At 40.6% G+C, this 24,615-nt stretch overlaps 1 protein-coding gene across 3 annotated transcripts in view; it reads left to right on the top strand.

The window, feature by feature from the left end:
* The window catches only part of GALNT18 (polypeptide N-acetylgalactosaminyltransferase 18), a 389,415-nt gene that overhangs the window by 342,598 nt on the left and 22,202 nt on the right, over positions 1-24,615 (top strand). For all 3 annotated transcript variants that reach the window (XM_073347598.1, XM_073347597.2, XM_073347599.2), the window contains exon 10: positions 13,777-13,941. In XM_073347598.1, the coding sequence (XP_073203699.1) occupies positions 13,777-13,941 (165 nt within the window). The remainder of the gene's footprint in view (positions 1-13,776; positions 13,942-24,615) is intronic.

Here is a 24,615-nt window from a genome sequence, read left to right as displayed (position 1 = left end):
AGACCTATCACCATGTCTTTTGATAAAGACACTTCTTACTTTAATTTACGCATGTCTTTAGTTATTCGTTAATTCTATGGATCCTAATTTCCCCGGAGTGAGGGCTACAGAAATTGGCATCACAAGTAAGTAGACAAAGACAGTGATTGCCTGACTTTATTTTAAGTTACACAGATGCAGCCAGTCTGAATGAGAGCAGCAATTTGCCCTAAGTGATCTTTTTTTCTTTCTTGAAAGCTAAGATAGAATATTAGAGTAGGCAAAAGCAGTGGTAACTAAAGGGGGAATCAAGAACGGAGCTAAAGGAACTATAAGGCAGCGGTGGATGCAACATTCTGGGATTCATTTCCTGTTTTTATTTTTCCTTAGAAATACTGTTTTTTGTGAATATTTTACTAGGTTTTGACCTGTATTTACAGGAACACAGCCTGAAAGGTTAATTAGACCACAAAAGAAAATTGATAATTGATCATTCTGGTGCTATAGCTCAGATAGAATCCCCCAAAAAACCAACAACCCTCTCTAGGGAGTCATGGTAAACTGGTTACCAGCTATTTTCCTACAGCATTTGTAATTCAGGAAGATCTAGGATGTTCTCTGGTCATCCTTAGTCCACTAGCTTTGTCAACTGATGAGTAAACCACTGTAGCAGCTATGCCACTTTACACCGGGTGCGTATAGACCTCAGTGTGTTTAACTTTTATCACTGGATTTTCACAGAAAAAATCATTTTTGACCCCTCTAAAGGTGGGTTTTTTGGTTAAGGGAGAAATCTCGGACCCTTCCTATAATTTTTAATCTGTGTTCCCAGCCTTATGTCTCACTAGGAGTAAATCATGAGGGATAATTTTAGGACCATTTGTGACCAGGGCAGCATTACATATGCATATGTGGAGTAGTTTGCTTAAAATATGAGGATCATTGTGTATTCAAGAAAATAAACAGAATAAACTGGAAAGAATGAGAGCATCCATTAGACTCGCCCAGTAAGGAGGAGAGCAAGGCTAGCTCAGGATGATATTTCAATGTATGTGAGGTTACAGCACATCTTTGCATTGATTACAGTGAACTAATTGTGCCTAAAAAGAGTGATCCTGGCAGACCAAGTACCAGTTCTGTCCAAGGCCTACAAGTCAGCTGAGAACTGATAAACTCACAGCTGGAAGCCAGGCCAATTCACTTATGTATTAGTATAGATCAAAGTGATTGTTAAATGTATAAGAATGTGTTTGGTGTTTAAAATTAATGAAAACTAATGGGATGCTGCATGCATTGTTTCCACTTACCTGTATCTCGTTATAATGTAATAGCAAATATTTACATTGTATTTACCCCTGTAACTAAATAACCCTTCAAACAAGATAGAAACCTTGTGTAATGCAAATGAAGAACTTTAACAGGGAAGTGCTAATTCTTGTGCATTTCAAAGCAAGTGTGATGAATGGATATAAGCGACTCTAAATGCATTCCTCTCTCTCCATCCTCAAAGAAAGAGCTCACATGGATAGTGACCCTGTCAGCTTATTTTTGGTGAGAAGAAGCTATAAGAACGAACACAAGAAAAAATTCTTCATCTCTGGACAGTTTGGATTCTAACAGGGCAGAATAACCAAACGAGAACACACAGATCCCCAAAGTTACTCTGGCTAACCCTGAGAGGCTTTGGGGAAACTGGCAGATTACTACACCTCTGCTACCATTTGGAATTATAGACAATGACTCATCTGTACATATATTTTTTTTAACCGTTTTAAGCTCTCAATAGGTCTCATTCCTCCTTCTTACCCAATAAACCTTTAGTTAGTTTACTATAGAAGTGACTACCAGCATTGTTGTTGGTGTGAAATATAGGCTGCAAATTGACCTTGGTGAGTGACTGGGCTCTTGGGACTGGGTGTAACCTGAATCTGTTGTGATTTTTGGTGTAAGTGACCATTTATCACTAGGGTCCTACCAAATTCACGACCATGAAAAATGTGTCACGGACCATGAAATCTGGTTTCCCCCTGTGAAATTTGGTCTTTTGTGTGCTTTTTACCCTATACTATACGGATTTCACAGGGGAGACCAGAGTTTCTCAAATTGGGGGTCCTGCTCAAAATGGAATTGCAGGGGGATTGCAAGGTTATTTGTGTGTGGGGGGGGTGTCACAGTATTGCCACCCTTACTTCTGTGCTGCTTGCATAGCTGGGTGGCTGGAGAGCGGCGTCTGTTGGCCAGGCACTCAGCTCTGAAAGCAGCGCCCCGCCAGCAGCAATGCAGAAGTAAGGGTGGCAATACCATACCATGCCACCCTTAGTTCTGTGCTGCCACCTTCAGAACTGAGCAGCTGGAGAGTGGCGGCTGCTGACTGAGGGTCCAGTTCTGCAGGAAGCAGCGCAGAAGTGAGAGTGGCATACCATACCATGCCATCCTTACTTCTGCGCTGCTGCTGGCGGTAGTTCTGCCTCCAGAGCTGGGCTCCCAGATAGCAGTCGCCATTCTCCAGCTGCCCAGCTATTAAAGCAATGCCACCACCAGCAGAAGTACAGAAGTAAGGGTAGCAATACCGCAACCCCTGCCCCTACAATAACCTTGTGACCTCCCCCCCACAACTCCTTTTTGGGTCCGGGCCTCTACAATTACAACACTCTCTGAAATTTCAGATTTAAATAGCTGAAATCATGAAACTGACAATTTTTAAAATCCTATGGCTGTGAAATTGGACCATGAATGGACCATGAATTTGATAGGGTCCTGTTTATCACACAGTCCAGCTTGCCAGGGTAGCAAGATAGACTGAAGAGTCTAAGGGGACTGTCTGTGACTCCTTGGTAAGACTGTTACAGTGATCCAGGAGTTCACATTTGTTACGGGTTTGGTGAAATGTAATTATAGAACATACCCCCAGTCTGGGGTGTCTGCCCTGTTTTTGACAGTTTGCCCTGAGGCAGGCGGTCACGGTCATGAGCCATTCCAGACAGCGTGACATCTGTTTTGTATGAATGATCGGACTTGTAGAAATAGCACTTCCTGATGGATGCTTTTGCACAATGATTTGTTGATATGAGGTTTCAGCAAGGAAAACACCACTGGGTGGAGAAGGTTCAGAGAAGCACCACAAGAAGGATTAAAGGATTGGAAAATATGCCTTATCAAGGAGCTCAATGGGCTTATTTTCACATAGAGAAAGTTAAGGGGTGACATAGTCACAGTGTATAAGTACCTACGTGGGGAATAGACATTTGATGAGAGAGGGCTCTTTACTCTAGCAGACAAAGGTATGACAAGATCCATTGGCTAGACAAACTCAGACTGGAAATAAGATGCAATTTTTTTCAAAGTAAGGATAATTAACCTTTGGAAGAACTTACCAAGGATTGTGGTGGCTTTTCTATCACTGGAACTTCTTAAATCAAGATTGGATTTTTTCCCCCCTAATATATATGCTAGTTCAAACAGAAGAATTCAGGAAGTCTTATTACCTGTGTTATATAGGACAGAATAGATCATCACAATGGTTCCTTCTAGCCTTATGATCTATGAATCAGTATACATATGAAAACTTCACTTGATTTTTATACTAATGATCTATTCTTTCATCCCTTTGGAGATAATTTTCTCAACAGGACAGGTATATTCACTCACTCAAATGTGATTAAGGGTGGGATCCATGAAGGGACTTAAGTATTGCAAAGCTGAGTGGCAACTAACTCTTGGGCATCTAGAAAATCATAGGATTAACACTGTGATCCAAAAAGCCTGAGTTAGGGGCCTAGGCTCTCTATACAGTAAAAGGAGAGAGATAGGTGTCCTAGAATGCAGTCCACAAAAGCCAGCATGCCAGCTGCAGTGCTGCCTAACTAACCAATGGGGGGTGCCAACAAGAGGGTGTGTGCTGAGCCCTGCCCCTCTCACAGAGGTAGGCGCCTTTCTGCAGCTTGGATTTAGGCATCTACCTTGGCTTGTGGTTTGTAAATGGGAACCTGCCGCCTGGAGTCAGGTAGCTTAGGTGCCTACCTCATTCCACAGAAAATGGCTGGAGGAGGAGGTGGTGGTGGTCGCCATTTTATACACGTTAGTGCAGTGGATAGAGAATTCATCTAGAATGTAGGAGATCCAGGTTTAATTCTCCTCTCACTCCCAGACGGGGGGAAAGGATTTGAACAGGTGTCTCCCACCTCTCAGCAGAATGCTCTAATCACCAAGCTATAGGATACTCACTCAGTCTCTCCTGTTGAAGCTGTTCCATTATGAATAAATAATGAGAGTGACTGGAGTAAGGGGACTGGACCTGGTCTCCCACTTCCCAGGTGGGTGCCTGAACCACTGAACTAGTGTCATTCCTTCTCTTTCCCAACCTGGCCCAAGGACTGTTCCACTGTGGATAAATATGTGAGGTTTGTGGATCACAATGGTGCTATGTACAGAGACTCAGGTGCTTATGTCAGAACTTTAGGCACCTCAGGTGCTTCATGAATGCACCCGAAGTGACAAGGGACACTGAAATAAACAGTGTGCCTAATACAAGTAACCAAGCAACTGATAAGGGAAACCACAGAACCCAAGGTCTTCTATAAAAATCAGAAAGATGCATCTGGTAAATTGTTGAGTATCTGTTACATTTCAAACTTCTTATTGTTTTAGGGAGAATTAACATTTTAAAAAATACAGTTCAAATAATATTAAACTTTAAATTCAAGCTATTTGGGTGAAATCCTGAGCGATTTACTCAGATTTTACCCAAGCCCTTTAACTCTCAGTTGATCTCCCGTTGAAATCACCTGGGCTCCAGCCAGGCTTGGATGGCCTTTTGGAGAGTAGCAGCCAGGAGTTGGTTAGCCACTTAAAATTCATTTCCAGCTACCAATTTCTGCCAGTAAATTTATTAAAACTTAACCAAGGTTGGACTTACTAGATCCCAGTTCAAGAATAGTCTAGTGAAGTAGTGCTCTCAAATGAACCTGCATAACTGTGTTGTTCCAGGTTTATGCCAGTTTAATGTCATAGATTTCAGTAAAGCAAAAACAGTGTAAAACTGCAGTAAAGCTATGGTGAATCATGCCCATTGTCTCACTTTCTTCTGTTGTTGTAAAACAAGCAGAATAGAAATCATGCACCATTGTTGGTGAATATAATGGTCATTCATTAAAAATGCACAGCCATATACCAGCCTCCAATGAGATTTCGTCTGGGAAAGCTGCCATAAGCATTAGGAATAGCTTTCAGCCTAAACATTGGTGTATTCTGTTTTAAACTTTCAGTGGGGAGCCAGTAATTCATCTTTCAGATAATCATCCTGTGTTAAATTGGACATCTTACATGTAACGTTTTGCTGCATGACAAACCAGCTCCAATGAATTATTTACAAAGATTGGCAACCATCTTCAGCCAGCAAAGTCTTTATCAGCTCAAATGGCTTTTCAAGGTTTATTATTAACATGGGGATAAATCTTGATCCCATTGAAATCAATGGAATTTCACCACTGACTTTAGTGGGATAAAGATTGACTTGGCCTTTCAGGATGAAGTTCTCTCCTGGATAGAAATTCTGCATCATTCTCAGGTGGGTGTATATAAGAATCACATGCTTCGCTAAGCTCAGCTGCCCAGCTATTGCCAATAAAGATTAAACTAAACCTTGTCAGATTAATCCAAACACAAGGTAGGAGTGGAAATCTGCTAGGTTCCTGTGGATCTCAGCAGCAAATTATCCCAACTCTAATCTCTTGTAAAATAACTCTCATTTTCTCCTGATTAGCCACCCTGCTAAGGCACAGAATTCTTTCCAAGATCTGCTGCTCTTCCTCTTAGCTATGTCCACTTTCTGCTCTCTGCACTCACACATGCTGTGTACACATACTGTGTACACATATATATATACTGTATACATATATATGTATACATATACGTATACATATATACACATATATATGCTGTGTACATATACATATACTTGCTATTTAACTTGACGCCAGCAACTTGACGCAAGAAGAACTCTTTAATAGGTAGATTGCTGTCTCCATAGTCAGATGAATTGGAATTCAGTGGGCTTGCAAGGATATAACTGAAGCTAGAACTTGGCCCCTAGTGGATACTCAGAGAATAGGTAGACGTCAGCAAAAAGAAAAGGAGTACTTGTGGCACCTTAGAGACTAACCAATTTATTTGAGCATGAGCTTTCGTGAGCTACAGCTCACTTCATCGGGCATCCGATGAAGTGAGCTGTAGCTCACGAAAGCTCATGCTCAAATAAATTGGTTAGTCTCTAAGGTGCCACAAGTACTCCTTTTCTTTTTGCGAATACAGACTAACACGGCTGCTACTCTGAAACCTGTCAGCAAAAAAAGCATTTGTTACCATTTTAATAATTAATATATAGAACAGCCCAGGACTCTGGCTATGAACTCTCACTCCAAGGGCTTATGCTAAGTGGGGAGAGAGTCCTTGCATCCCAAGGAAGTGTGGAAGGACGTGAGCTGGTTCAACTCATTTACATGCTAAAGCTTTAACCCGCTCCTTTTATTCTGGATCTTCTTTGTGCAAGAGGAATTTGAAAAGTTAGACTGACTAATAATAGAGTAGGCTGCCCCTGTGTTTTAATGGTAATATGATATTCTGAATGTTCATGATGGCCTCCGCGTCACATTCTATCTTGAAAGAAGGTGAAACTTGGGGGATCAAAGAAGAAAGAATCACCAGGAACAAACTTGCCTGAGATTTGGAATACAGGGTGGGAAAGTGCTAGTGCACCAGGTTTTCTTCATGGTTTAATAGTCATCACCCACAAGGAAAAGAATTGTAAAGAGTTTTTCGAGGAACCTGAGCAGTGCCCTTCTCCACCTCCCAGCCATTCATAGCCTTTGTTCATTTTAAGGTTCTTTTAGAAAAAGGGCCAGCGCTCCCAAACATTCAGTGACTAGCTTTCTCCCTAGTGAAGAACTAAGGAGAGATCCGTATTATGTTTTATGAAAATTATATGTACTTCAGTTTACCTGTTTGATACTGTTCTGTCTGACTAGGTGGAGTTAAATGAAAAGGAGCTGTTAGGAAGAACAAGCAAAGGGAACAATGGCCAGCAATAAGACACCTCTGGGAAAACAACTTGATGGCAGTTAATTGGGAAGATACTATGTCCAAAGCACCAGGCGAAATTAAATAGATGGTTTGCCAAGGCTTAGATCAAAAGAATAGTGGACAGTTAAAGCCTCTCGCTGTAGAGTGGGAGGGGTGTTCACAGAGAGCAGACAGGCTGAGACACAGGCTCACAGGATGAATCTGGATATGTCTACGCTGCAATTAAAACCCTTTGGCTGGCCCAAGCCAGGTACTCAGGCTAAGGGGCTGTTTAATTGCACTGTTGATGCTTGGTCTGAGGGTCCTAGAGCCCAGCTCCAGCCTGAGCCCAAAAGTCTACACTGCAACCAAATAGCCCCTGAGTCTGAGCCCAGGTCAGCTAACGGGCCAGTTGTGGGTTTTTCATTGCAGAGTGGACATACCCTCTGAGGCAGCTAAGTTTGCCCAACCTTTGAGGGAAATGATAAGCATTAGGTATGACTCAGGCTGTTCTCTGATTGTTGTGTACCTTTAGGTGAACAAACAATATGTTTGTTTTGAAGAAGCTGTGTTGAGTCACTTTAGTCAGTCCCTGGTCACAGGCTCCCAGAGGGAAGTTTCTTGCAGGTGCCAAATACAGTTGGGCCTGTTGTGTTTACATGATTGCAAACAGCAGGCTTGCAACCCCAAGTTCCAGTTTGAGAATGGGTGAACCGCGGGGTTCCACCTAGGTGAAGGAAACAAAGCGGGTAGCCTGAGAATGCACTCAAAAGGGACTGCAAAGGGGTCTCAGGCCCTGCTCGCCCTCAGACCATGACACCCCTCCCCACGCACACTTCCTTTGGTTATTCCTGTGCAAATAGTAAAGATTTTCCAAAGTAGATTTAACTGACAGTAGTCCTGGATTCTTGCAATTCCACCTGCAGGGTGTGTGTAATGGAACTGCTTTGTTTTCCTGAACAAAAGACACTCCCTCACTGTAGTACAAATGGAATTTGAAGAGCTCATAGCTGTACTCATATTTCATTCAATATGATTAGTATTTTAAGAGAAACAGCAGTGCTGTGTGTTAGAGCAATGAAAATCTCTTAAGCATATTCAGTTACAATCTTATGGAATATGGAGTTGTTTTTTGTCATCTGCTTGTGTGCCAACATCAGACTAAGACACATGCCCTCGGAAATTCAGTGGCACTTTGGTGCCCATTCATTTCTGTGGTGGTAATGTGAGAATTTTATTATTGCTTTTCACTAATGCTCTGATATGATGAGTAAAGACATTCTGTGCTAGATCCTCAGTTGGTGTAATTCAGAGTACAGTAACTCCAGTGAGTTCAGTGGCGCTCTCCCAATTTATACCAGCTGAGAATCTGGCCCCTTATCCTTATTGTGCTTATACAACATTGCCTACTGCGACATTTGCCATGACATAGGAAATGCCAGGACATTTAATTTCCTATGATTCCTAAGTATGGGTCAAATTTTTAAAAGTGCCTAAGTCCAACTTTCAATCGGCATTTAATTTGCTAACTGCATGTGTCACTTTTGACAGTGGGACCTAGGTTCCTAAATCACTTAGATGCTTTTGAAAATTCTACAGTCTGTCTTTAGGTTACAAGCTGAAAATGTAGTGTGGTAATATCATAGAAACATATGTGCCAGTAAATTGTGTTTCTACTGAATGATCTGCAGTGCTTTCAAAAAAGCAGCTCAGTAGTCTGTCTTGTGCCGATGTGGAATGCATTGTAGCTGTCATGCTTATTGATGCTTGTGAAAAGCATCCACTTGAAGAAGAGAAGCGATCCAGTATCATAAGTGTTGCTATGAACATTCGTTTGTTTTTTTATATTTTGTGAGAAAATAGGAACACTGTTTTAACCTGTAAGATTTCGTTTTGTCTGCAGTTTAATTTCAAACAAGCAGTAAAGCAATAACAAAATAAAAATGTAACAAGCAAAAAAGCAAAATATAAATTAGTTGAGACAGTTGTGGTAATTCAGTTCAGTCCTCTCTTAAAGCCTAATCTAAAATTATCAGGTTTTATTCCCCATCTCTTTTAAAGAGTCCTCATAACCAATATTTTTGAATAAGCAAAAAACCAGGCAGACAGACTTAAATGAATGGCTTTTATGTTTATTACCCCTTTAAAGTGGGTAATAATAGCAATTAAACGTTATCTTCTTTCTATCCGAGAATGTTTATGGAAGTGCAACCAGGATTTAGCTATTAGCAGTTTTAAATCCCAGAATGTTAGATAAGTGGAAGGAATTTGTCAGCAGTGCCAATATTTACCTTATCTGTCTATTTAATCTAGCCAGCTGAGTGTCTGTCATCTTTCTGGGGTACCCATCACTGTGGAATATAGGTGCATGTATTGTTTTCATACATAGGTATTAAGAAAAACATCTTGCCCAAGGACAACATAAACCCATAGTTTCTGTATCTTTCCATTGATAACAAATGCTATACAGGCTGTAAGCAGTTGTTGGTTCACCATTGGAGAAGTTACACTGGAATCAGATTGTCAGGTGGTGCTTGGTGTGTTCAATACTCAAACAAAAAGAAACTGTCATGTAGGCAGCTAGCAGATCAGCATCAGAAAAGACCAAATATGACTGGAATCTCTGCTGCATATCAGTCTGCATATCTTGGGTCTTACCCTGAGTGATTTTAAGAAGCTGAAAGGTGCATCTACTACAGCTGGTCTGGAACTTTCTGACAATTTTTTTTTCTTTTTTGGTCAAAAAATGCTGCTAAGCTGTGGAAACAGTAACTTTTTGCAGAAATGAATTGGTTTCCATTAAAATGTCATCAAGAAGTTTCTCAGGTCCAGGATAGAATAGTTCAGTGATTAGGGTACTCACCTGGGATGTGGGAGATCCAGGCTCAGGTTCCTTCTCTGCCTAATTTTGGACCTGAACCTTGGTCTCCCACAGCCCAGGTGAGTATGCTAACTACTCGCCTAATCATTATTCTGTGATGGTCCCTTTCTTTCTTGAAACCTCAACATTTTTTATAAAATGGAATTCTTGTTTTTTGTCCAACCCAAGTCTCCAACCCAAGTTCCACTATAGCTCAGATCGCAAAGTTTAACCATTCTTATGTGCCCATTTGTTAAACTGGTCTACACCGGATTGAAAAGTGGAATGATATCAGCATATGGGGGGAGCTCTCTGAGGCTGCGTGTCAACACCCTGTTAGCTCATCTTTATTAAAGATACATACATATACTTCTTGTCCATGTGTCTAGGGACAAAGACTGTAGGGCATACATACAAGATGGGGGTCACAGTGGATTTGGGGGTCACAGCAGGTAATCAACTGAGCAAGAGCTCCCTGTGTGATGCTGTGAGGCTAATGCTATCAAATACAGAGGTTATTTTTACCTCTGCATTTCGTACTGGTGCAACCACTGCTGGAATACAGTGTCCAGTTCTGTGTCCACAGTTCAAGAAGGATGCTGATAAATTGGAGAAGGTTCAACAAAGAACCATGAAAATAATTAAAAGACTGGAACACATGCCTTATAGTGATAGACTCAAAAGAGTCTCAGTCTATTTAGCTTAACCAAGAGAAGTTTAAGGGGTAACTTGATCACAGTCTATAAATACCTACACCGGGAACAGATATTTGATAACAGGCTCTTTGATCTAGCAGAGAAAGGTGTAAGAAGATTGAATGGCTGGAAGCTGAACTAGCCAATTCAGCCTGGAAATAAAGTGTAAATTTTTAACAGTGAGGTTAATTAATATTGGATCAATTTACCAAGTGCTGTGGTAGAGCCTTCCTCATTGACAATTTTTAAATCAAGATATGCTGTAGCTCAAAGGGAATTACTTTGAGGAAGCTCTATGGCATCCGATGAAGTGAGCTGTAGCTCACGAAAGCTTATGCTCAGATAAATTTGTTAGTCTCTAAGGTGCCACAAGTACTCCTTTTCTTTTTGCGAATACAGACTAACACGGCTGCTACTCTGAAATCTATGGCCTGTGTTATACAGGAGGTCAGATTAGTGATCACAGTGGTCCCTCTGGCCTTGGAATCTGTATCTGTGGAGCTTTACCAGTTCCAGGTTCAATTACTGAGTACTCTACAACCATTCTACTCCTATCCAGAGACATACAAAGCCTAATTTATTATTGGTATAATTTCCAAATGGTCTTTGCAGTTACACTGTGAATTTGTCCCTCTTCAGCAAGTAGTGAGAAGGTGTGATTGTTGTGAGCCTTCGAGCTGTTCTAAGTAATGCTTGGGAGACCTGATCAATAAAGAGGGCTTTGGAATGAGGGTGCACACACAACGGTTTAAAGTTCCCTTTGCGTGCACACATCACTTTAGCTGTGCAGTGCAGCCCTCAGCTATATCCAAGGATCTAGGCCTATGTGTTTAAGTGACTTATTGCAGCTTTTTAAAAAAATTGCTTATCCATATTTTTTCTCTTTTGTCTTGTTGACATTGGTGACAACATACTGAATAATGATATTAACAAATAGCTTCCTATCAGTAGCAATCACAAACCAGGACTGAAGCTTTCCTCCCTTCCGCCTGTAATGAGTTTGGAGAATAGGCATTAGGGCCATAAAGAAATACTGGACCATAAAATGCTATATGGCCTAACCATCCTTTTTAAAGATTATCTCAGTCCTGCCTCCCTGCTTTATCAATGAATCCTTCAATCCTCTCCGTAAAAGTGCCTGGCTACTTCTTAAACTCCTGATCTGTCTGGGAAGCTTATTTTTATTGCTCTTCTAATGCATCAGTTCTAATTATAGCAATCTTAATTTTGCCCAATCTTAATTTCCTAATTTATGGATCTTTCTCTTTTTTGTGGACCCTTCAGCAGTATTTATAGTTTGTCATTCAGTTTCAGTCACCCTGTTCAGACATTTGAATGAATCTGCTAAATCATTTCACTCTTCTCTTCTCCTGTGAAAATGAGACTGACCTTTTCAATCTTTCTCTATAGCAAAGATTCTTAACACCTGGAATCATACTGGTTCTGTCAGCAAAGGTTTCTCTCCATTATCCTTGATATGGAAAAAAAAGGAACCAAAAGTAAACAGAGGGCCAAATCCTTGGTTGATGTAAATCAACATAACTTCATTGACGTCAATGGAACTATGCTGATTTGCATCAACTGAGGATCTGACTCAGAAAAGCTAGGTGAGGGCAAAGAGTATGCCTTGCACACAAACAAGACGCAAGGTCTGTATTTTATCTTTTTGTTGATTCATCCCAATATCCTGCCTGCCTTCTATACACTGGTATAATGTATTCAAAGAACTTTCTACAATAAGCCCCCAAATCCCTTCCTACGTCTGTATGGTTCATGGCTGTTCTGTTTAATTTGTACTCTGTTCTTTTTGTAATTAATATTTGATTTTTACAACAAAGTACACACTGTACATACAAAACAAGCTATCAATTATATATAACATCATTAATAAATAGATACCAGGATATAGTACCATCGAGCCCTGGGAACAGGCACGTTTTCCAACCATACAGTACATAAAGTCCAGCTCCCGCCTTTTCTGGGATTTAGCTTTACTAATTAACAACAGTAAGACAACACAAATGTCAGTTTAGCTCTTCTGCCCAGGCATGGCTACTCAGAGAGCCTCTCCCCTACAGACTTTTTCTTGCCATTATACTTCTCAGTTTTAACACTTTCCCCACTATGTAAAGAATTAGTAGAGCCAAAGGTAAGAGCAATTTTATCCTTTTCCATAATGCTGTCAAGGGAAAGGTCCAGTCTCCTTAAAATTAATTCTGAATTGGAGCTTTCACAGGACAATCCCAAATTGTGGATTTATATTGCCTTGCCAACATTTTATATAACTTTATACCTTTGAGAGGGAACACCATAGAACCTCTGCCATCCATTTTTCACTTCCCCTCCTTCCTCTGGGGAAACAAACGAAACAAACACACCACTCTCATTTTTAGTGGACAAAAAGGGCAAAATAAATAGGCTAGATAATAAATAGTCTCTTGACTGTTTGGACAGCAGAAAAATCATTAGGGTCTGTGAGACCAGTGCTCTGCTGTGAATCCAGAGCAAAGGATTCAGCCCTGTATGTATATATTCAATAAAGTGAGTCCAGGTGTCCTGAAATATGCATAACTCAGTCCTTCACAGGCTGCTGAATGAGTTAACTGATATCCATTGAACATGTACATTGCATTTTGGGGAGCTGCCCCAAATGTACTGATTTTCATTTATCTGCACTAAGCTTCATTTTTTATTTACTGTCTTTGTCATATAAAAGATCCAGATCCCTCTGAACTCAATTGTATTATTCCTCCCCTGTTCCCCTCCCTCCCCCATCTCCCAAATGTGCATCTTGGTATTATCCTCAGATTAGATATTCTAATAAAAAATGATGGCAGTTCCCAAACTGACCCCACTTCCTGCTGGAAAATTTACCACTTATAGCAACTTGCTGTTTCTGAGCCCAAATCTGAACCACCAGAGAAGCTAGAAAAAATGTCATCAGCAAATGCTTTATAATACTCACATAACCCCCAATTCGCCAGGTACCTGACAATTATAGATAGTTTAAAACTACCTTTACATGTATTACGCTACTTCCTACATACAAAATGATTTACAAGCCAACAGGGGACAAGATGATAGGTCAGTTCTAGTCAATATATTAACTTTTGCCTTTATTAGCTTTGACAGAAATAGCTCCTCCGTCTTCAGGCAATGAGTCTTGTTTTGTGCTTTCTCTTGCAGAATGTTTATTACACAAGTAATCAGCAGATCCATGTGGGTGTTCTGAGTCCCACTATTGATGATGATGACAACAGATGCCTGGTGGACGTGAACAGCAGGCCCAGGCTCATTGAATGCAATTATGCCAAAGCAAAGAGGATGAAGCTTTACTGGCAATTTACTCAGGTAATTCTTCCTTAAAACACATTTCAGAAGGTTCAATGGGGATCAGTTTTGTTTCTGTACCTGAAACATGAATTCTCTGTTTTCCAGCAGAACTGAATTGGGTGCATGCTTGGTTTCTGTACAGCATGCTAGAGAGCCATACTTATATCTGATCCTGGGAGTTATAAGGCTCTTGGGTGATATTCTTCAAAGTTTATTAAACATAATTTACTGCACCGTGCAGCTCTCTCAAGCATGGGTGTGCTACCCACTCCTGTGAAACACTGGTAGCAATCCTCACCTGTCAAAAAAGTAATAGCAGAATGTCAAATTCCAGACATTGGTGGGGTGCCCTCCTTGAACAGCCTATCACATTTGGAGATTCCCCTTTCCAGAATCCACCACGAGAGGAGCTGTAGAATGTGGGCTGTGAAGCAGTGCTCTTCAGCAGCTCTCTCTGTGTGTCATTGTGCAGTGGAGATTTTGAGGCTCCCTTCTCATCAAGGATCTTCTGCAGAGAATTGCCCTCTGCAAAAACAGCTTGCTGAGGCTTTCCACAAGAATCAGTATTGGCCTTCAGAACCTAGGGTGAAATTTACCCCTGTGCAGGGAGGCCAGCTCAAGGCCTGTGCATCACTTAAGTCCTACCAAGGGCTTGTTTGGAGAACTTAAGTGGTGCATAGACCTGTGAGCTGGCCTTCTGCATCAGGGTGAATTTCACCCTAAGTGCATAACCTCAGCTGTGACTCGTGGTCTCTTCTAGTCCACTTTACGTGGATTTGCAGAGCACTTTTGCTGCCCGCTCATTAGTTTCATCTTACATTTAACCAGCTATTGAAACTTCAGTAATAACTGCAGTAGAAATGTCCTGCAATTAACTGGAGTGACTAATTAGTGCAATGCTCATTTGGACTTTATGGTCACTAACATATATTAATGAATTTTTTATTATAATTAATAGGAAGCCATGTTCGTTTTTAAAGGATAGTACTCGAGTGGCAGTCCTCAAATGTCTAGGCTGGCAGGAAACTGGTATCATAGCCTTCACTTACAATGTCCTTACTGTTGTGGATTTAAGTTTGGCCTGTAACATAATATTTAACAATATTTTAATATGAATATAAGAACATAAGAGCTATCATACCGGGTCAGACCATGGTCCATCTTGTCCAGTATCCTGTCCCCGCTAGTGACCAGTACCAAAGTGTATGGGGGAGTGTACAGAACAGGGAAAATATGGAATGATCCACCCCTGTCTTCTACTCCCAGCTTCTAGTAAGAGGTTTAAAGTCACCCCAAGCATGGAATTGTGTCTCTGACCCTCTTGGCTAACAGCCATTGAAGGATCTATCCTCCATGAACTTATCTGGTTCTTTTTGGAACCCAGTTGTACTTTTGGCCTTCACAACATCCCCTGGCAAGGAGTTCCAAAGTTTAGCTGTGTGTTGTGTGAAAAAGTACTTCTTGTTTGTTTTTAACTTGCTGCCTATTAATTGCTTCCTGGTAACCCCTGGGTTTTGTATTCTGTGAAAGGGTAAGATTTCTCTGTTCATTTTTTCTGTGCCATTTGTGATTTTACAGACCTCTATTCTATCCCCCTGAGTTGTCTCTTTACTCAGCTGAGCAGTCCGAATATTTTTAATTTCTCCTAGTATGAAAGCCATTGATTAGCTTCTCTGAACTGCTTCCACTATATCTTTTTCTGAGATGGGGCAACTGGAATGGGACACAGTATTCACGGTGTGGGCATATTATGGATTTAAATAATGGCATTATGATATTTTCTGTCTTATTTTCTATCCCTTTCCTCATAGTTCCTAATATACTGTTAGCCTTTTTTGATCAGTGTTGTGCATTAAGCATAATTTTTCAGAGAACTATCCATGATGACTCCAAGATCTCTTTCTTGGGTGGTAATAACTAATTTAGAACCTAATGTATAGTTGGGATTATTTTTTTCAGTGTGCATTATTTTACATTTACCAATGCTGAATTTCATCTGCCATCTTGTTGTCTAGTCACCCAGTTCTATAAGATCTCTCTGTAACTCCTCATCTGCAAATTTTTCAGTTCACTAACGAATATTTTGAACAGCACAGATCCCAGTACAGATCCTTGGGGACTCCGCTGTTTATCTTTCTCCATTGTGAAAACTGACCATTTATTCCTACACTTTTTCTGTCTTTCAACCAGTTACTGATCCATGAGAGGATCTCCCCTCTTATCCCATGGCTACTCAGTTTGCTTAAGGGCCTTTGGTGATGTACCTTGTCAAAGGGTTTCTGAAAATCCAGGTATACCTTATCAACTGGATCACCCTTATCCACATGTTTTTGGACACCCTCAGAGAATTCTAATAGATTGGTGAGGCATGACTTACCTTTACAAAAGCCATGTTGACTCTTCCTCAAAAAACTGTATTTATCTGTGTCTGATCATTCTGTTCTTTACTATAGTTTTTAACAATTTGCTTTGTAATGAAGTTAGGCTCACTGGCCTGTAATTGTCAGGATCTTCTCTGGAGCCCTTTTTAAAAATCAGTGTTATATTAACTATCTTCCAGGCATCTTGTTCAGAGGTTGATTTTAGTTATAGGTTTTGTACTACAGTTAGTAGTTCTGAAATGTCATATTTGAATTCCTTTAGAACTCTTGGGTGAATACCATCTGGTCCTGGTGACTTATTACTTTTGTTATCAATTCGTTCTAAAACCTCTTCTATTGACACATCAGTTTGAGACAGTACTTCAAATTTATTGCCCAAATGAATAGCTGTGATGCAGGTATCTCCCTCACATTCTCTGCAGTGAATATGGTGCAAATAATTCATCTAGCTTCTCTGCAATGGCCATGTCTTCCTTGAATGCTCTTTTAACACCTTTGTTGTCTGGTGGACTCTCTGCCTGATTGGCAGACTTCCTGCTCAAGATGTACTTTAAAAAATGTTTTACTGTTAGTTTTTGCATCTTTATCAAGTTGCTTCTCAAATTGTTTGTTGGCCTGTCATATTATACTTTTACATTTTACTTGCCAGAGTTTATGCTGCTTCATATTTTTCCTCAGTAGGATTTGACTTCCCTATTTTAAAGAATGCCTTTTTTGCCTCTGAAGCTCCCATTATGCTGTTGCAAAAAAAGCAAATGCCATTTTAGGGGTTGCATTAACCGAGGCATGGCATGCAAGTTGTGGGAGGTGATAGTATCATAGAATCATAGAATATCAGGGTTGGAAGGGACCCCTGAAGGTCATCTAGTCCAACCCCCTGCTCGAAGCAGGACCAATTCCCAGTTAAATCATCCCAGCCAGGGCTTTGTCAAGCCTGACCTTAAAAACCTCTAAGGAAGGAGATTCTACCACCTCCCTAGGTAACGCATTCCAGTGTTTCACCACCCTCTTAGTGAAAAAGTTTTTCCTAATATCCAATCTAAACCTCCCCCACTGCAACTTGAGACCATTACTCCTCGTTCTGTCATCTGCTACCATTGAGAACAGTCTAGAGCCATCCTCTTTGGAACCCCCTTTCAGGTAGTTGAAAGCAGCTATCAAATCCCCCCTCATTCTTCTCTTCTGCAGGCTAAACAATCCCAGCTCCCTCAGCCTCTCCTCATAACTCATGTGTTCCAGTCCCCTAATCATTTTTGTTGCCCTTCGCTGGACTCTCTCCAATTTATCCACATCCTTCTTGAAGTGTGGGGCCCAAAACTGGACACAGTACTCCAGATGAGGCCTCACCAATGTCAAATAGAGGGGAACGATCACGTCCCTCGATCTGCTCGCTATGCCCCTACTTATACATCCCAAAATGCCATTGGCCTTCTTGGCAACAAGGGCACACTGCTGACTCATATCCAGCTTCTCGTCCACTGTCACCCCTAGGTCCTTTTCCGCAGAACTGCTGCCTAGCCATTCGGTCCCTAGTCTGTAGCTGTGCATTGGGTTCTTCCGTCCTGAGTGCAGGACCCTGCACTTATCCTTATTGAACCTCATCAGATTCCTTTTGGCCCAATCTTCCAATTGGTCTAGGTCCTTCTGTATCCTATCCCTCCCCTCCAGTGTATCTACCACTCCTCCCAGTTTAGTATCATCCGCAAATTTGCTGAGAGTGCAATCCACACCATCCTCCAGATCATTTATGAAGATATTGAATAAAACCGGCCCCAGGACCGACCCTTGGGGCACTCCACTTGATACCGGCTGCCAACTAGACATGGAGCCATTGATCACTACCCGTTGAGCCCGACAATCTAGCCAGCTTTCTACCCACCTTATAGTGCATTCATCCAGCCCATACTTCCTTAACTTGCTGACAAGAATACTATGGGAGACCGTGTCAAAAGCTTTGCTAAAGTCAAGAAACAATACATCCACTGCTTTCCCTTCATCCACAGAACCAGTAATCTCATCATAAAAGGCGATTAGATTAGTCAGGCATGACCTTCCCTTGGTGAATCCATGCTGGCTGTTCCTGATCACTTTCCTCTCATGCAAGTGCTTCAGGATTGATTCTTTGAGGACCTGCTCCATGATTTTTCCAGGGACTGAGGTGAGGCTGACTGGCCTGTAGTTCCCAGGATCTTCCTTCTTCCCTTTTTTAAAGATTGGCACTACATTAGCCTTTTTCCAGTCATCCGGGACTTCCCCGGTTCGCCACGAGTTTTCAAAGATAATGGCCAGTGGCTCTGCAATCACAGCCGCCAATTCCTTCAGCACTCTCGGATGCAACTCGTCCGGCCCCATGGACTTGTGCACGTCCAGCTTTTCTAAATAGTCCCTAACCACCTCTATCTCCACAGAGGGCTGGCCATCTCTTCCGCATTTTGTGATGCCCAGCGCAGCAGTCTGGGAGCTGACCTTGTTAGCTCTCCTTGGTGCTGGTTAGGCCTCAGCTGGAGTACTGTGTCCAGGTTTGGTCACCAATATATAGAAAGGATGTAGAGAAACTGGAAAGGATCCAGAGGCGAGCGACAAAGATGATCGAAGGGATGGAATGCTAGCCATATGAGCAAAGGCTGAAGGAACTGGGTGTGTCTAGTTTGGAAAAGAGGAGATTGAGGAGGGACATGAGAGCGGTCTTCAAATACTTGAAAGGCTGCCATAAAAAGGATGGAGAATGGTTGTTCTTTCTTGCCGCAGAGGGCAGCACAAGAGGCAGTGAGTTCAAACTACAGCACAGCAGATTGAGACTAAAGCTCAGGAAAAAATCCCTAACTTTAACAACAGTAGGACAATGGAACAGACTGCCCAGGGAGGTTGCGGAAGCTGCTTCACTGGAGGTTTTCAAAAGGAGGCTGGATAGCCATGTTTCTTGGATGGTCTAGACACAACAAACCCTGCATGTTGGCAGGGGGTTAGACTAGATGACCCTTGCGGTCCCTCCTAACCGTATGGTTCTATCATGCTGTGATTACTCTGCTGTTTAGCCATAGTGGCATTCTTCTGGTCTTCTAACTGTCTTTTCTTCTTTGGGGGTATACATTTAGTCTTAGCCTCTATTACAGTGTTTTTAAGTAGCCTCCATGCTGCTTCAGGCATTTTAACCTTGTGACTGCTCTTGTTAATTTCCATCTACCTCGCATCATCATTCTTGTGTAGTTCCCCTTTTTTTACAGTTAAATGTAACTGTGGTGTTTTTTTGGTTTTGTTTGGTTTTTGGTATTTTCCCCCTTATAAGGATGCTAAATTTAATTATATGATGGCCCTATTACTGAATAGTTCAGCTGTGGTTACCTATTGGACCAGAACTTGTGCTCCACTTAGGACTAAATCAAGTGCCTTTCCCCTTGTGGGATCCAGGACTAGCTGCTCCAAGAAATGGTTATTTATGGTATCTGGACATTTTTTCTCTGCATCATGCCATAAGGTGACATTTACCCAGTCAATATGAGGATAGTTGAAGTCACCCATTATTATTGCCTTTTTTTATTTTTGTAGCCTCTCTAACCTCTCTTAGCATTTCACAGTCACTGTCACCATCCTGGGCAGAAGTCTGTAGTATATTCCTACTGCTTTCCTCTTATTATGCAAGCATGAAACTTCTGTCCTTGGAGATTCTATTGTACAGTTTGATTCTTTTAAGATTTTCACCTTATTTGACTCTTTGCTTTTTTAAACATATATTGCCACTCTCCCACCAGCATGACTTACTCTGTCATTCCTATATATTTTGTACCCTGGTATTACATTGTCCAATTGATTATCCTCATTCTACCAAGCTTCAAGAGGCTCTCCATTGTAGTGTTCTGCTTGCTTAGTTTTGGGACATTCTTTTAATGGGTTGTAGTAACAGATTTATTCAAACTCTAGTTAAAAAAACAGTCATGTTACTGATTAACATCCAACTGTATGGTCCTTGATCCAGATGACCTGACCCTTTGGTGCCAAAGAATCCATCGCCTCTGCTCCAAAAAACTGATGAATTTGGCATGATTGATTTATATATGTTAGAATTGATTTTGTGGGCCCATATGTTTGCTGTTAGGGTAAAAAGTGAATTAACTGAATTAATAGTTTTAATTAACCCTCCTCTCCACATCCTCAACAATCCAAAACAAAACATAAACTTCAAAAATCTCTTAACCACCTTGTTAGGAATTTGTGCCGCCTTTTCCCTTCTATATTTCCATTCTGTAGGGGAAGCACAGTACTGTGCTATAAATATTCCAAGGAGTCCAGTGTTAATTCCCACAACCTAACTTCCTCTTAAGAGAAGTGGGAACTACTTTTTTTGTCTCTTTATGATGAATTAAGAGGCAAACGGAATAATTAAAGGCATGCTGTTCAGAAAGGATTGTTTTGTTAGTACCCAGAATGATTAAAGAGTTATAGTTTCTACACACATAATGTGATGCAAAGTAGGTTTTGCATGCTGTAAGCTATGAGAAAACTAATGAGAGTAATCGAGGATTGCCAAAATAAATTGATGCATTGTGTTCTAGTTGCTCACATTTAATCTGGTAAAATGAGTAGACTTCTCCGAACACATTAGAAGCTATCTTAAAAAATCTGAAAAGCATTGTTGTTTCTTTTACTACATTTTGAAAGCTCCTGCCTTTACTTTTTTATGTTACACAGTGATCAGGACTACTGCACAGGGACTGTAGGTGTTGATGTTCACGTAGCACTTTTAGACCTGGAGCTGTTCAAATATTAATATATTTTTTAAATGTAGTTTTTGGCTTCTGATCATCAGATTTCATAGCCCCACCTAATGACTTCAAGCATGTGCTCACACTTCTGTAGATTCTGAGACATGGCAATGATCCCCACAGGGAACTCTGATAATGCAGGTAATAAAAAATGGGAGGGGGAAGAATTGCCTCATGAAGGAAGTGGGTTTTGCAAACTGATAGGAGGACAGACAGATTGAACTGGCTTTCCCAGAATCATGCAAAGTAATTCACGTGTCTGGGGTTCCAGGCCTATGTCTTGGAATTGAAATGAGGGAACATATATCACTTCCTGCAAAACACACCTTACATTTTCAGAGGCAAAACCCTGATCCATAGTACAGCAAGGACATCGAAATGCATCTTCAGTCCTACCGCTACATTTTAAGTTTCTGTGAAAATTGATAGACTCATGTGGGTAAAACTGCAAAAAGTACCAGTTAGGTAGCATTCCCCGTTTTCTCCATTTGCAGTTAGTGGAATGATTTCATTATGTTAGTTTAATGATGGAAAATGTGGTTAATAATAATAATTATTATTATTTAAATAATACAACAAAATTAAAAGATAAATTTCATACTCAGCTAACAGTGACCTACCTGATCCTGTGAGACCATTCTAGCACTACTCACATGCTTAATGTTAAACATGTATGTAAGTCTTTGCAAGATTAGGGCCAATGTGTAGAATTCAAACTAATGTCCTATCTGTTTAATTAAGTTTTATTTAGTTAACTTTTGTCTCATGCAAACTCCCCACCCAAAGTTGCCCATCCAAAATGCTTGACGTGTCATTTAAACCCTTGACATGCCATTTAGAAACACAAGAACATAGGAAGCGCAAAGTAAATCAATCCCAGCAGCAGCATTTCTTCCTACCACACATCATTTGATCTCCAATTATGTGACTAATATGGCTTAAAACTCCCTGTTGCACTTTTCCAGTAGATAGAAATCTTGCCCTCAATTGCCTCAGCATTCCATCAAAATCCCACTCAAAAAGATGGCCTTTGTAATATGCCTGGAAGATCAACAAATTTGGGCTATTTCAGCCCTGAGGGGCAGATCGTTACAAAGGAAAGGGGCCTTTATGGAAAATTTTCTGCCAGCAACCTCCTTCCTTTTATAACAAGGGGATTGAGCTCATTTATTTCCCTTGCCATTATTTTAATGTACTGTAGAGTGTGAAAAGAAGTAAAGGCAGGGCAAATGGAAATCCAGCAATGATTAGTTGTTCATTTAGAAGGGAAGATGCAGAAATTAACTCTCCATCCCAAACTTCAATAATATTTGAAATCAAGAAAACAATGGACTGGATGACACAGGGAATTGGTTCTAGGACATGGAGTCATTTACATCTAAACAGAAATGGGCCCAAATCAAACACAGGCAGAAACATTGAGTGGTTTGAGATGCAAAGCTGATTCTAGATCCTCATTTTTCAAATGGTTGCTATCTTTATCATGGTCTAAACCAGAACCCTGGATCCTCCAAACAGTCCTGAATTAAGTGTGTTAAGATGTGGAACTGAATGTGGTGACTTGAACCTATCTCTTCCTCTAAGTACTGGTGTGAAGTAGACCCAGGTTAGTGCATAGTTGATGTTGTTGCTTAGTAAATGATAGCTGTCTTGTGGCCATCTCAACAGAAAAGTTGCTCTACCCTCTCACTCTGAGGAGGTCCTACCAGGTCAGGTTTAAGATACATTGAAGACACAGCTTGGGGAAGGTTACACTGCCATTGGCTATGCCTCACTTCTCCTGTGAACAACTGGGGGCTTCATTTTCCAGGGCTATTTTATTCTGTTCTGTTCCATATAAGTTATTATACCACACATCAGTGTTGTATCTGAGCGCTTTCCTGTATTTCATTATGTAAGGTGACCAGACATCTGTCATATTGTTCTCTCCCCATGGAGAGAAGCATATGCAGTGGAATGTCTTGGTTTGGTAGGGTTTTCAGGGGGCTGTTTGTTTTTTGTTGTGTTTTAGTGTACCAGTTGCTATGTATTTATGTTAGAGAAGGCAAGATCAAAGAAATGTGCCAAGCACTTGGAGTGGAAGATGATGAGGTTTGTGATGTTCTTTAGCTCCTGGAGGAGCTGATTTCCCAGTCTTGCACTGCCCCGAGAAAGTTCTGTCAATCTGGCCTCTTTCATGAGCAGTCCAATTTCTAAGAATATAAGGGATAAAAGGAGTGGTCAAGAAGAAACTATAGTAACACATACAAATGTATTAACTTTCACAAGTGTAGGTAGTATAAGGAGTAATTTGATTTTTATTATACAGTATTAATTTTCTATTGATATGTGTATTGGGAAGTTTCAGGTTTAGTTGGAACGTAAGAGTTTCAAATTATTCACAGTGTCAAGAAATTCTCCAAAGGTGATTTTTATCGTTAACATAATAATGCATTAATATTTTTAAACACGTGACTAAGATTTTCAAAAGTGCCTAGTGATTTTTGGGTGCCTCAGTTTTCAACACATTTAAGAAACCGATTTTCAGGAAGTGATGAGCATCATTCACCCTCTGGAATTGTGACCTGTTTAAAGTGTCTGGTTTTTGGCACTCAACAAGTAAGACACCCCAAATCACTAGTCAGTTTTGAAAATCTTGGCCCATGATATGTCCACAGTAAAATATTTTAAGATATACCATTTTTAAAATGTAATTTATGATGGCTTTGTTATCAACCAAATTATTATCTCAATTAGAAGGATGTAATTAGTGGATTTAGTGAAGTCAGTGGAGTTATTCTGGTTTTACATGAATGTAACTGATAGCAAAATTGCTCCCTCTGCCTCTCCATAGAAAGTCAGCTACCAGATTTTATTCTGGTTGAGCCTGTGTACCAAATATTCAAAGTTTCCTCTAAATATAGGCAAAACCTTTTGGCTTCTCATCATTTCATAGATGCTAAGTATCTTAAATATACAGCATGGGCCTCACAAATGTAAGGGGCTGAGCCTGATTCTTGTCTGTCTCACCCCAGTGTAAATCAAAAGTCACTACACTGAATTGACTTAGATTGGTATAGAACTGATGTGACGTGATAGGAAAATCTGTATCTAAAAATCATTTTAACATGTGGTCCTATATGTGAAAGTGATTGGATATAAACATTAGGAAAATTGGTGTGGGCTTTTTTTGTTTTGTTTTTGTTGCAAGACAAAAGTTCCTGGAGCACTCAAGTCATTCAAACTCTTATATGATGGGTATTTAATCATGATCCAGCTGATCTGACCTTCAGCTGATTTCCATACTAGTCCTCAGCTTTATAAATGAGCTAAATGCAGTGTGAGCTGATGAAGTGTAGGCGTCAGTGACACTCTTGCTCCCAAGGCTTCTTCGAGTGTTTATATCTGCAATTATGTCAAATTATGTAAATTAGCACTGAAAAGACTCACACAAGTGCGTAATGTTCACTAAGTTTATTGCTTAGAGTGTCTGTTAGGTGTTCTTCTAGGCAAATATTTTTCTGAAAGCACTGCTGTCTTGAACTGAAATAGTTTTTGTAGCTGTGCTGCAT

The sequence above is a fragment of the Lepidochelys kempii genome, chromosome 6 (genome assembly GCF_965140285.1).
Source record: "Lepidochelys kempii isolate rLepKem1 chromosome 6, rLepKem1.hap1, whole genome shotgun sequence".
NCBI classification, from domain to species: Eukaryota; Metazoa; Chordata; order Testudines; family Cheloniidae; genus Lepidochelys; species Lepidochelys kempii.
The sequence above is the reverse complement of the archived record's forward strand: the minus strand, read 5'-3'. Positions and strand labels throughout refer to the sequence as shown.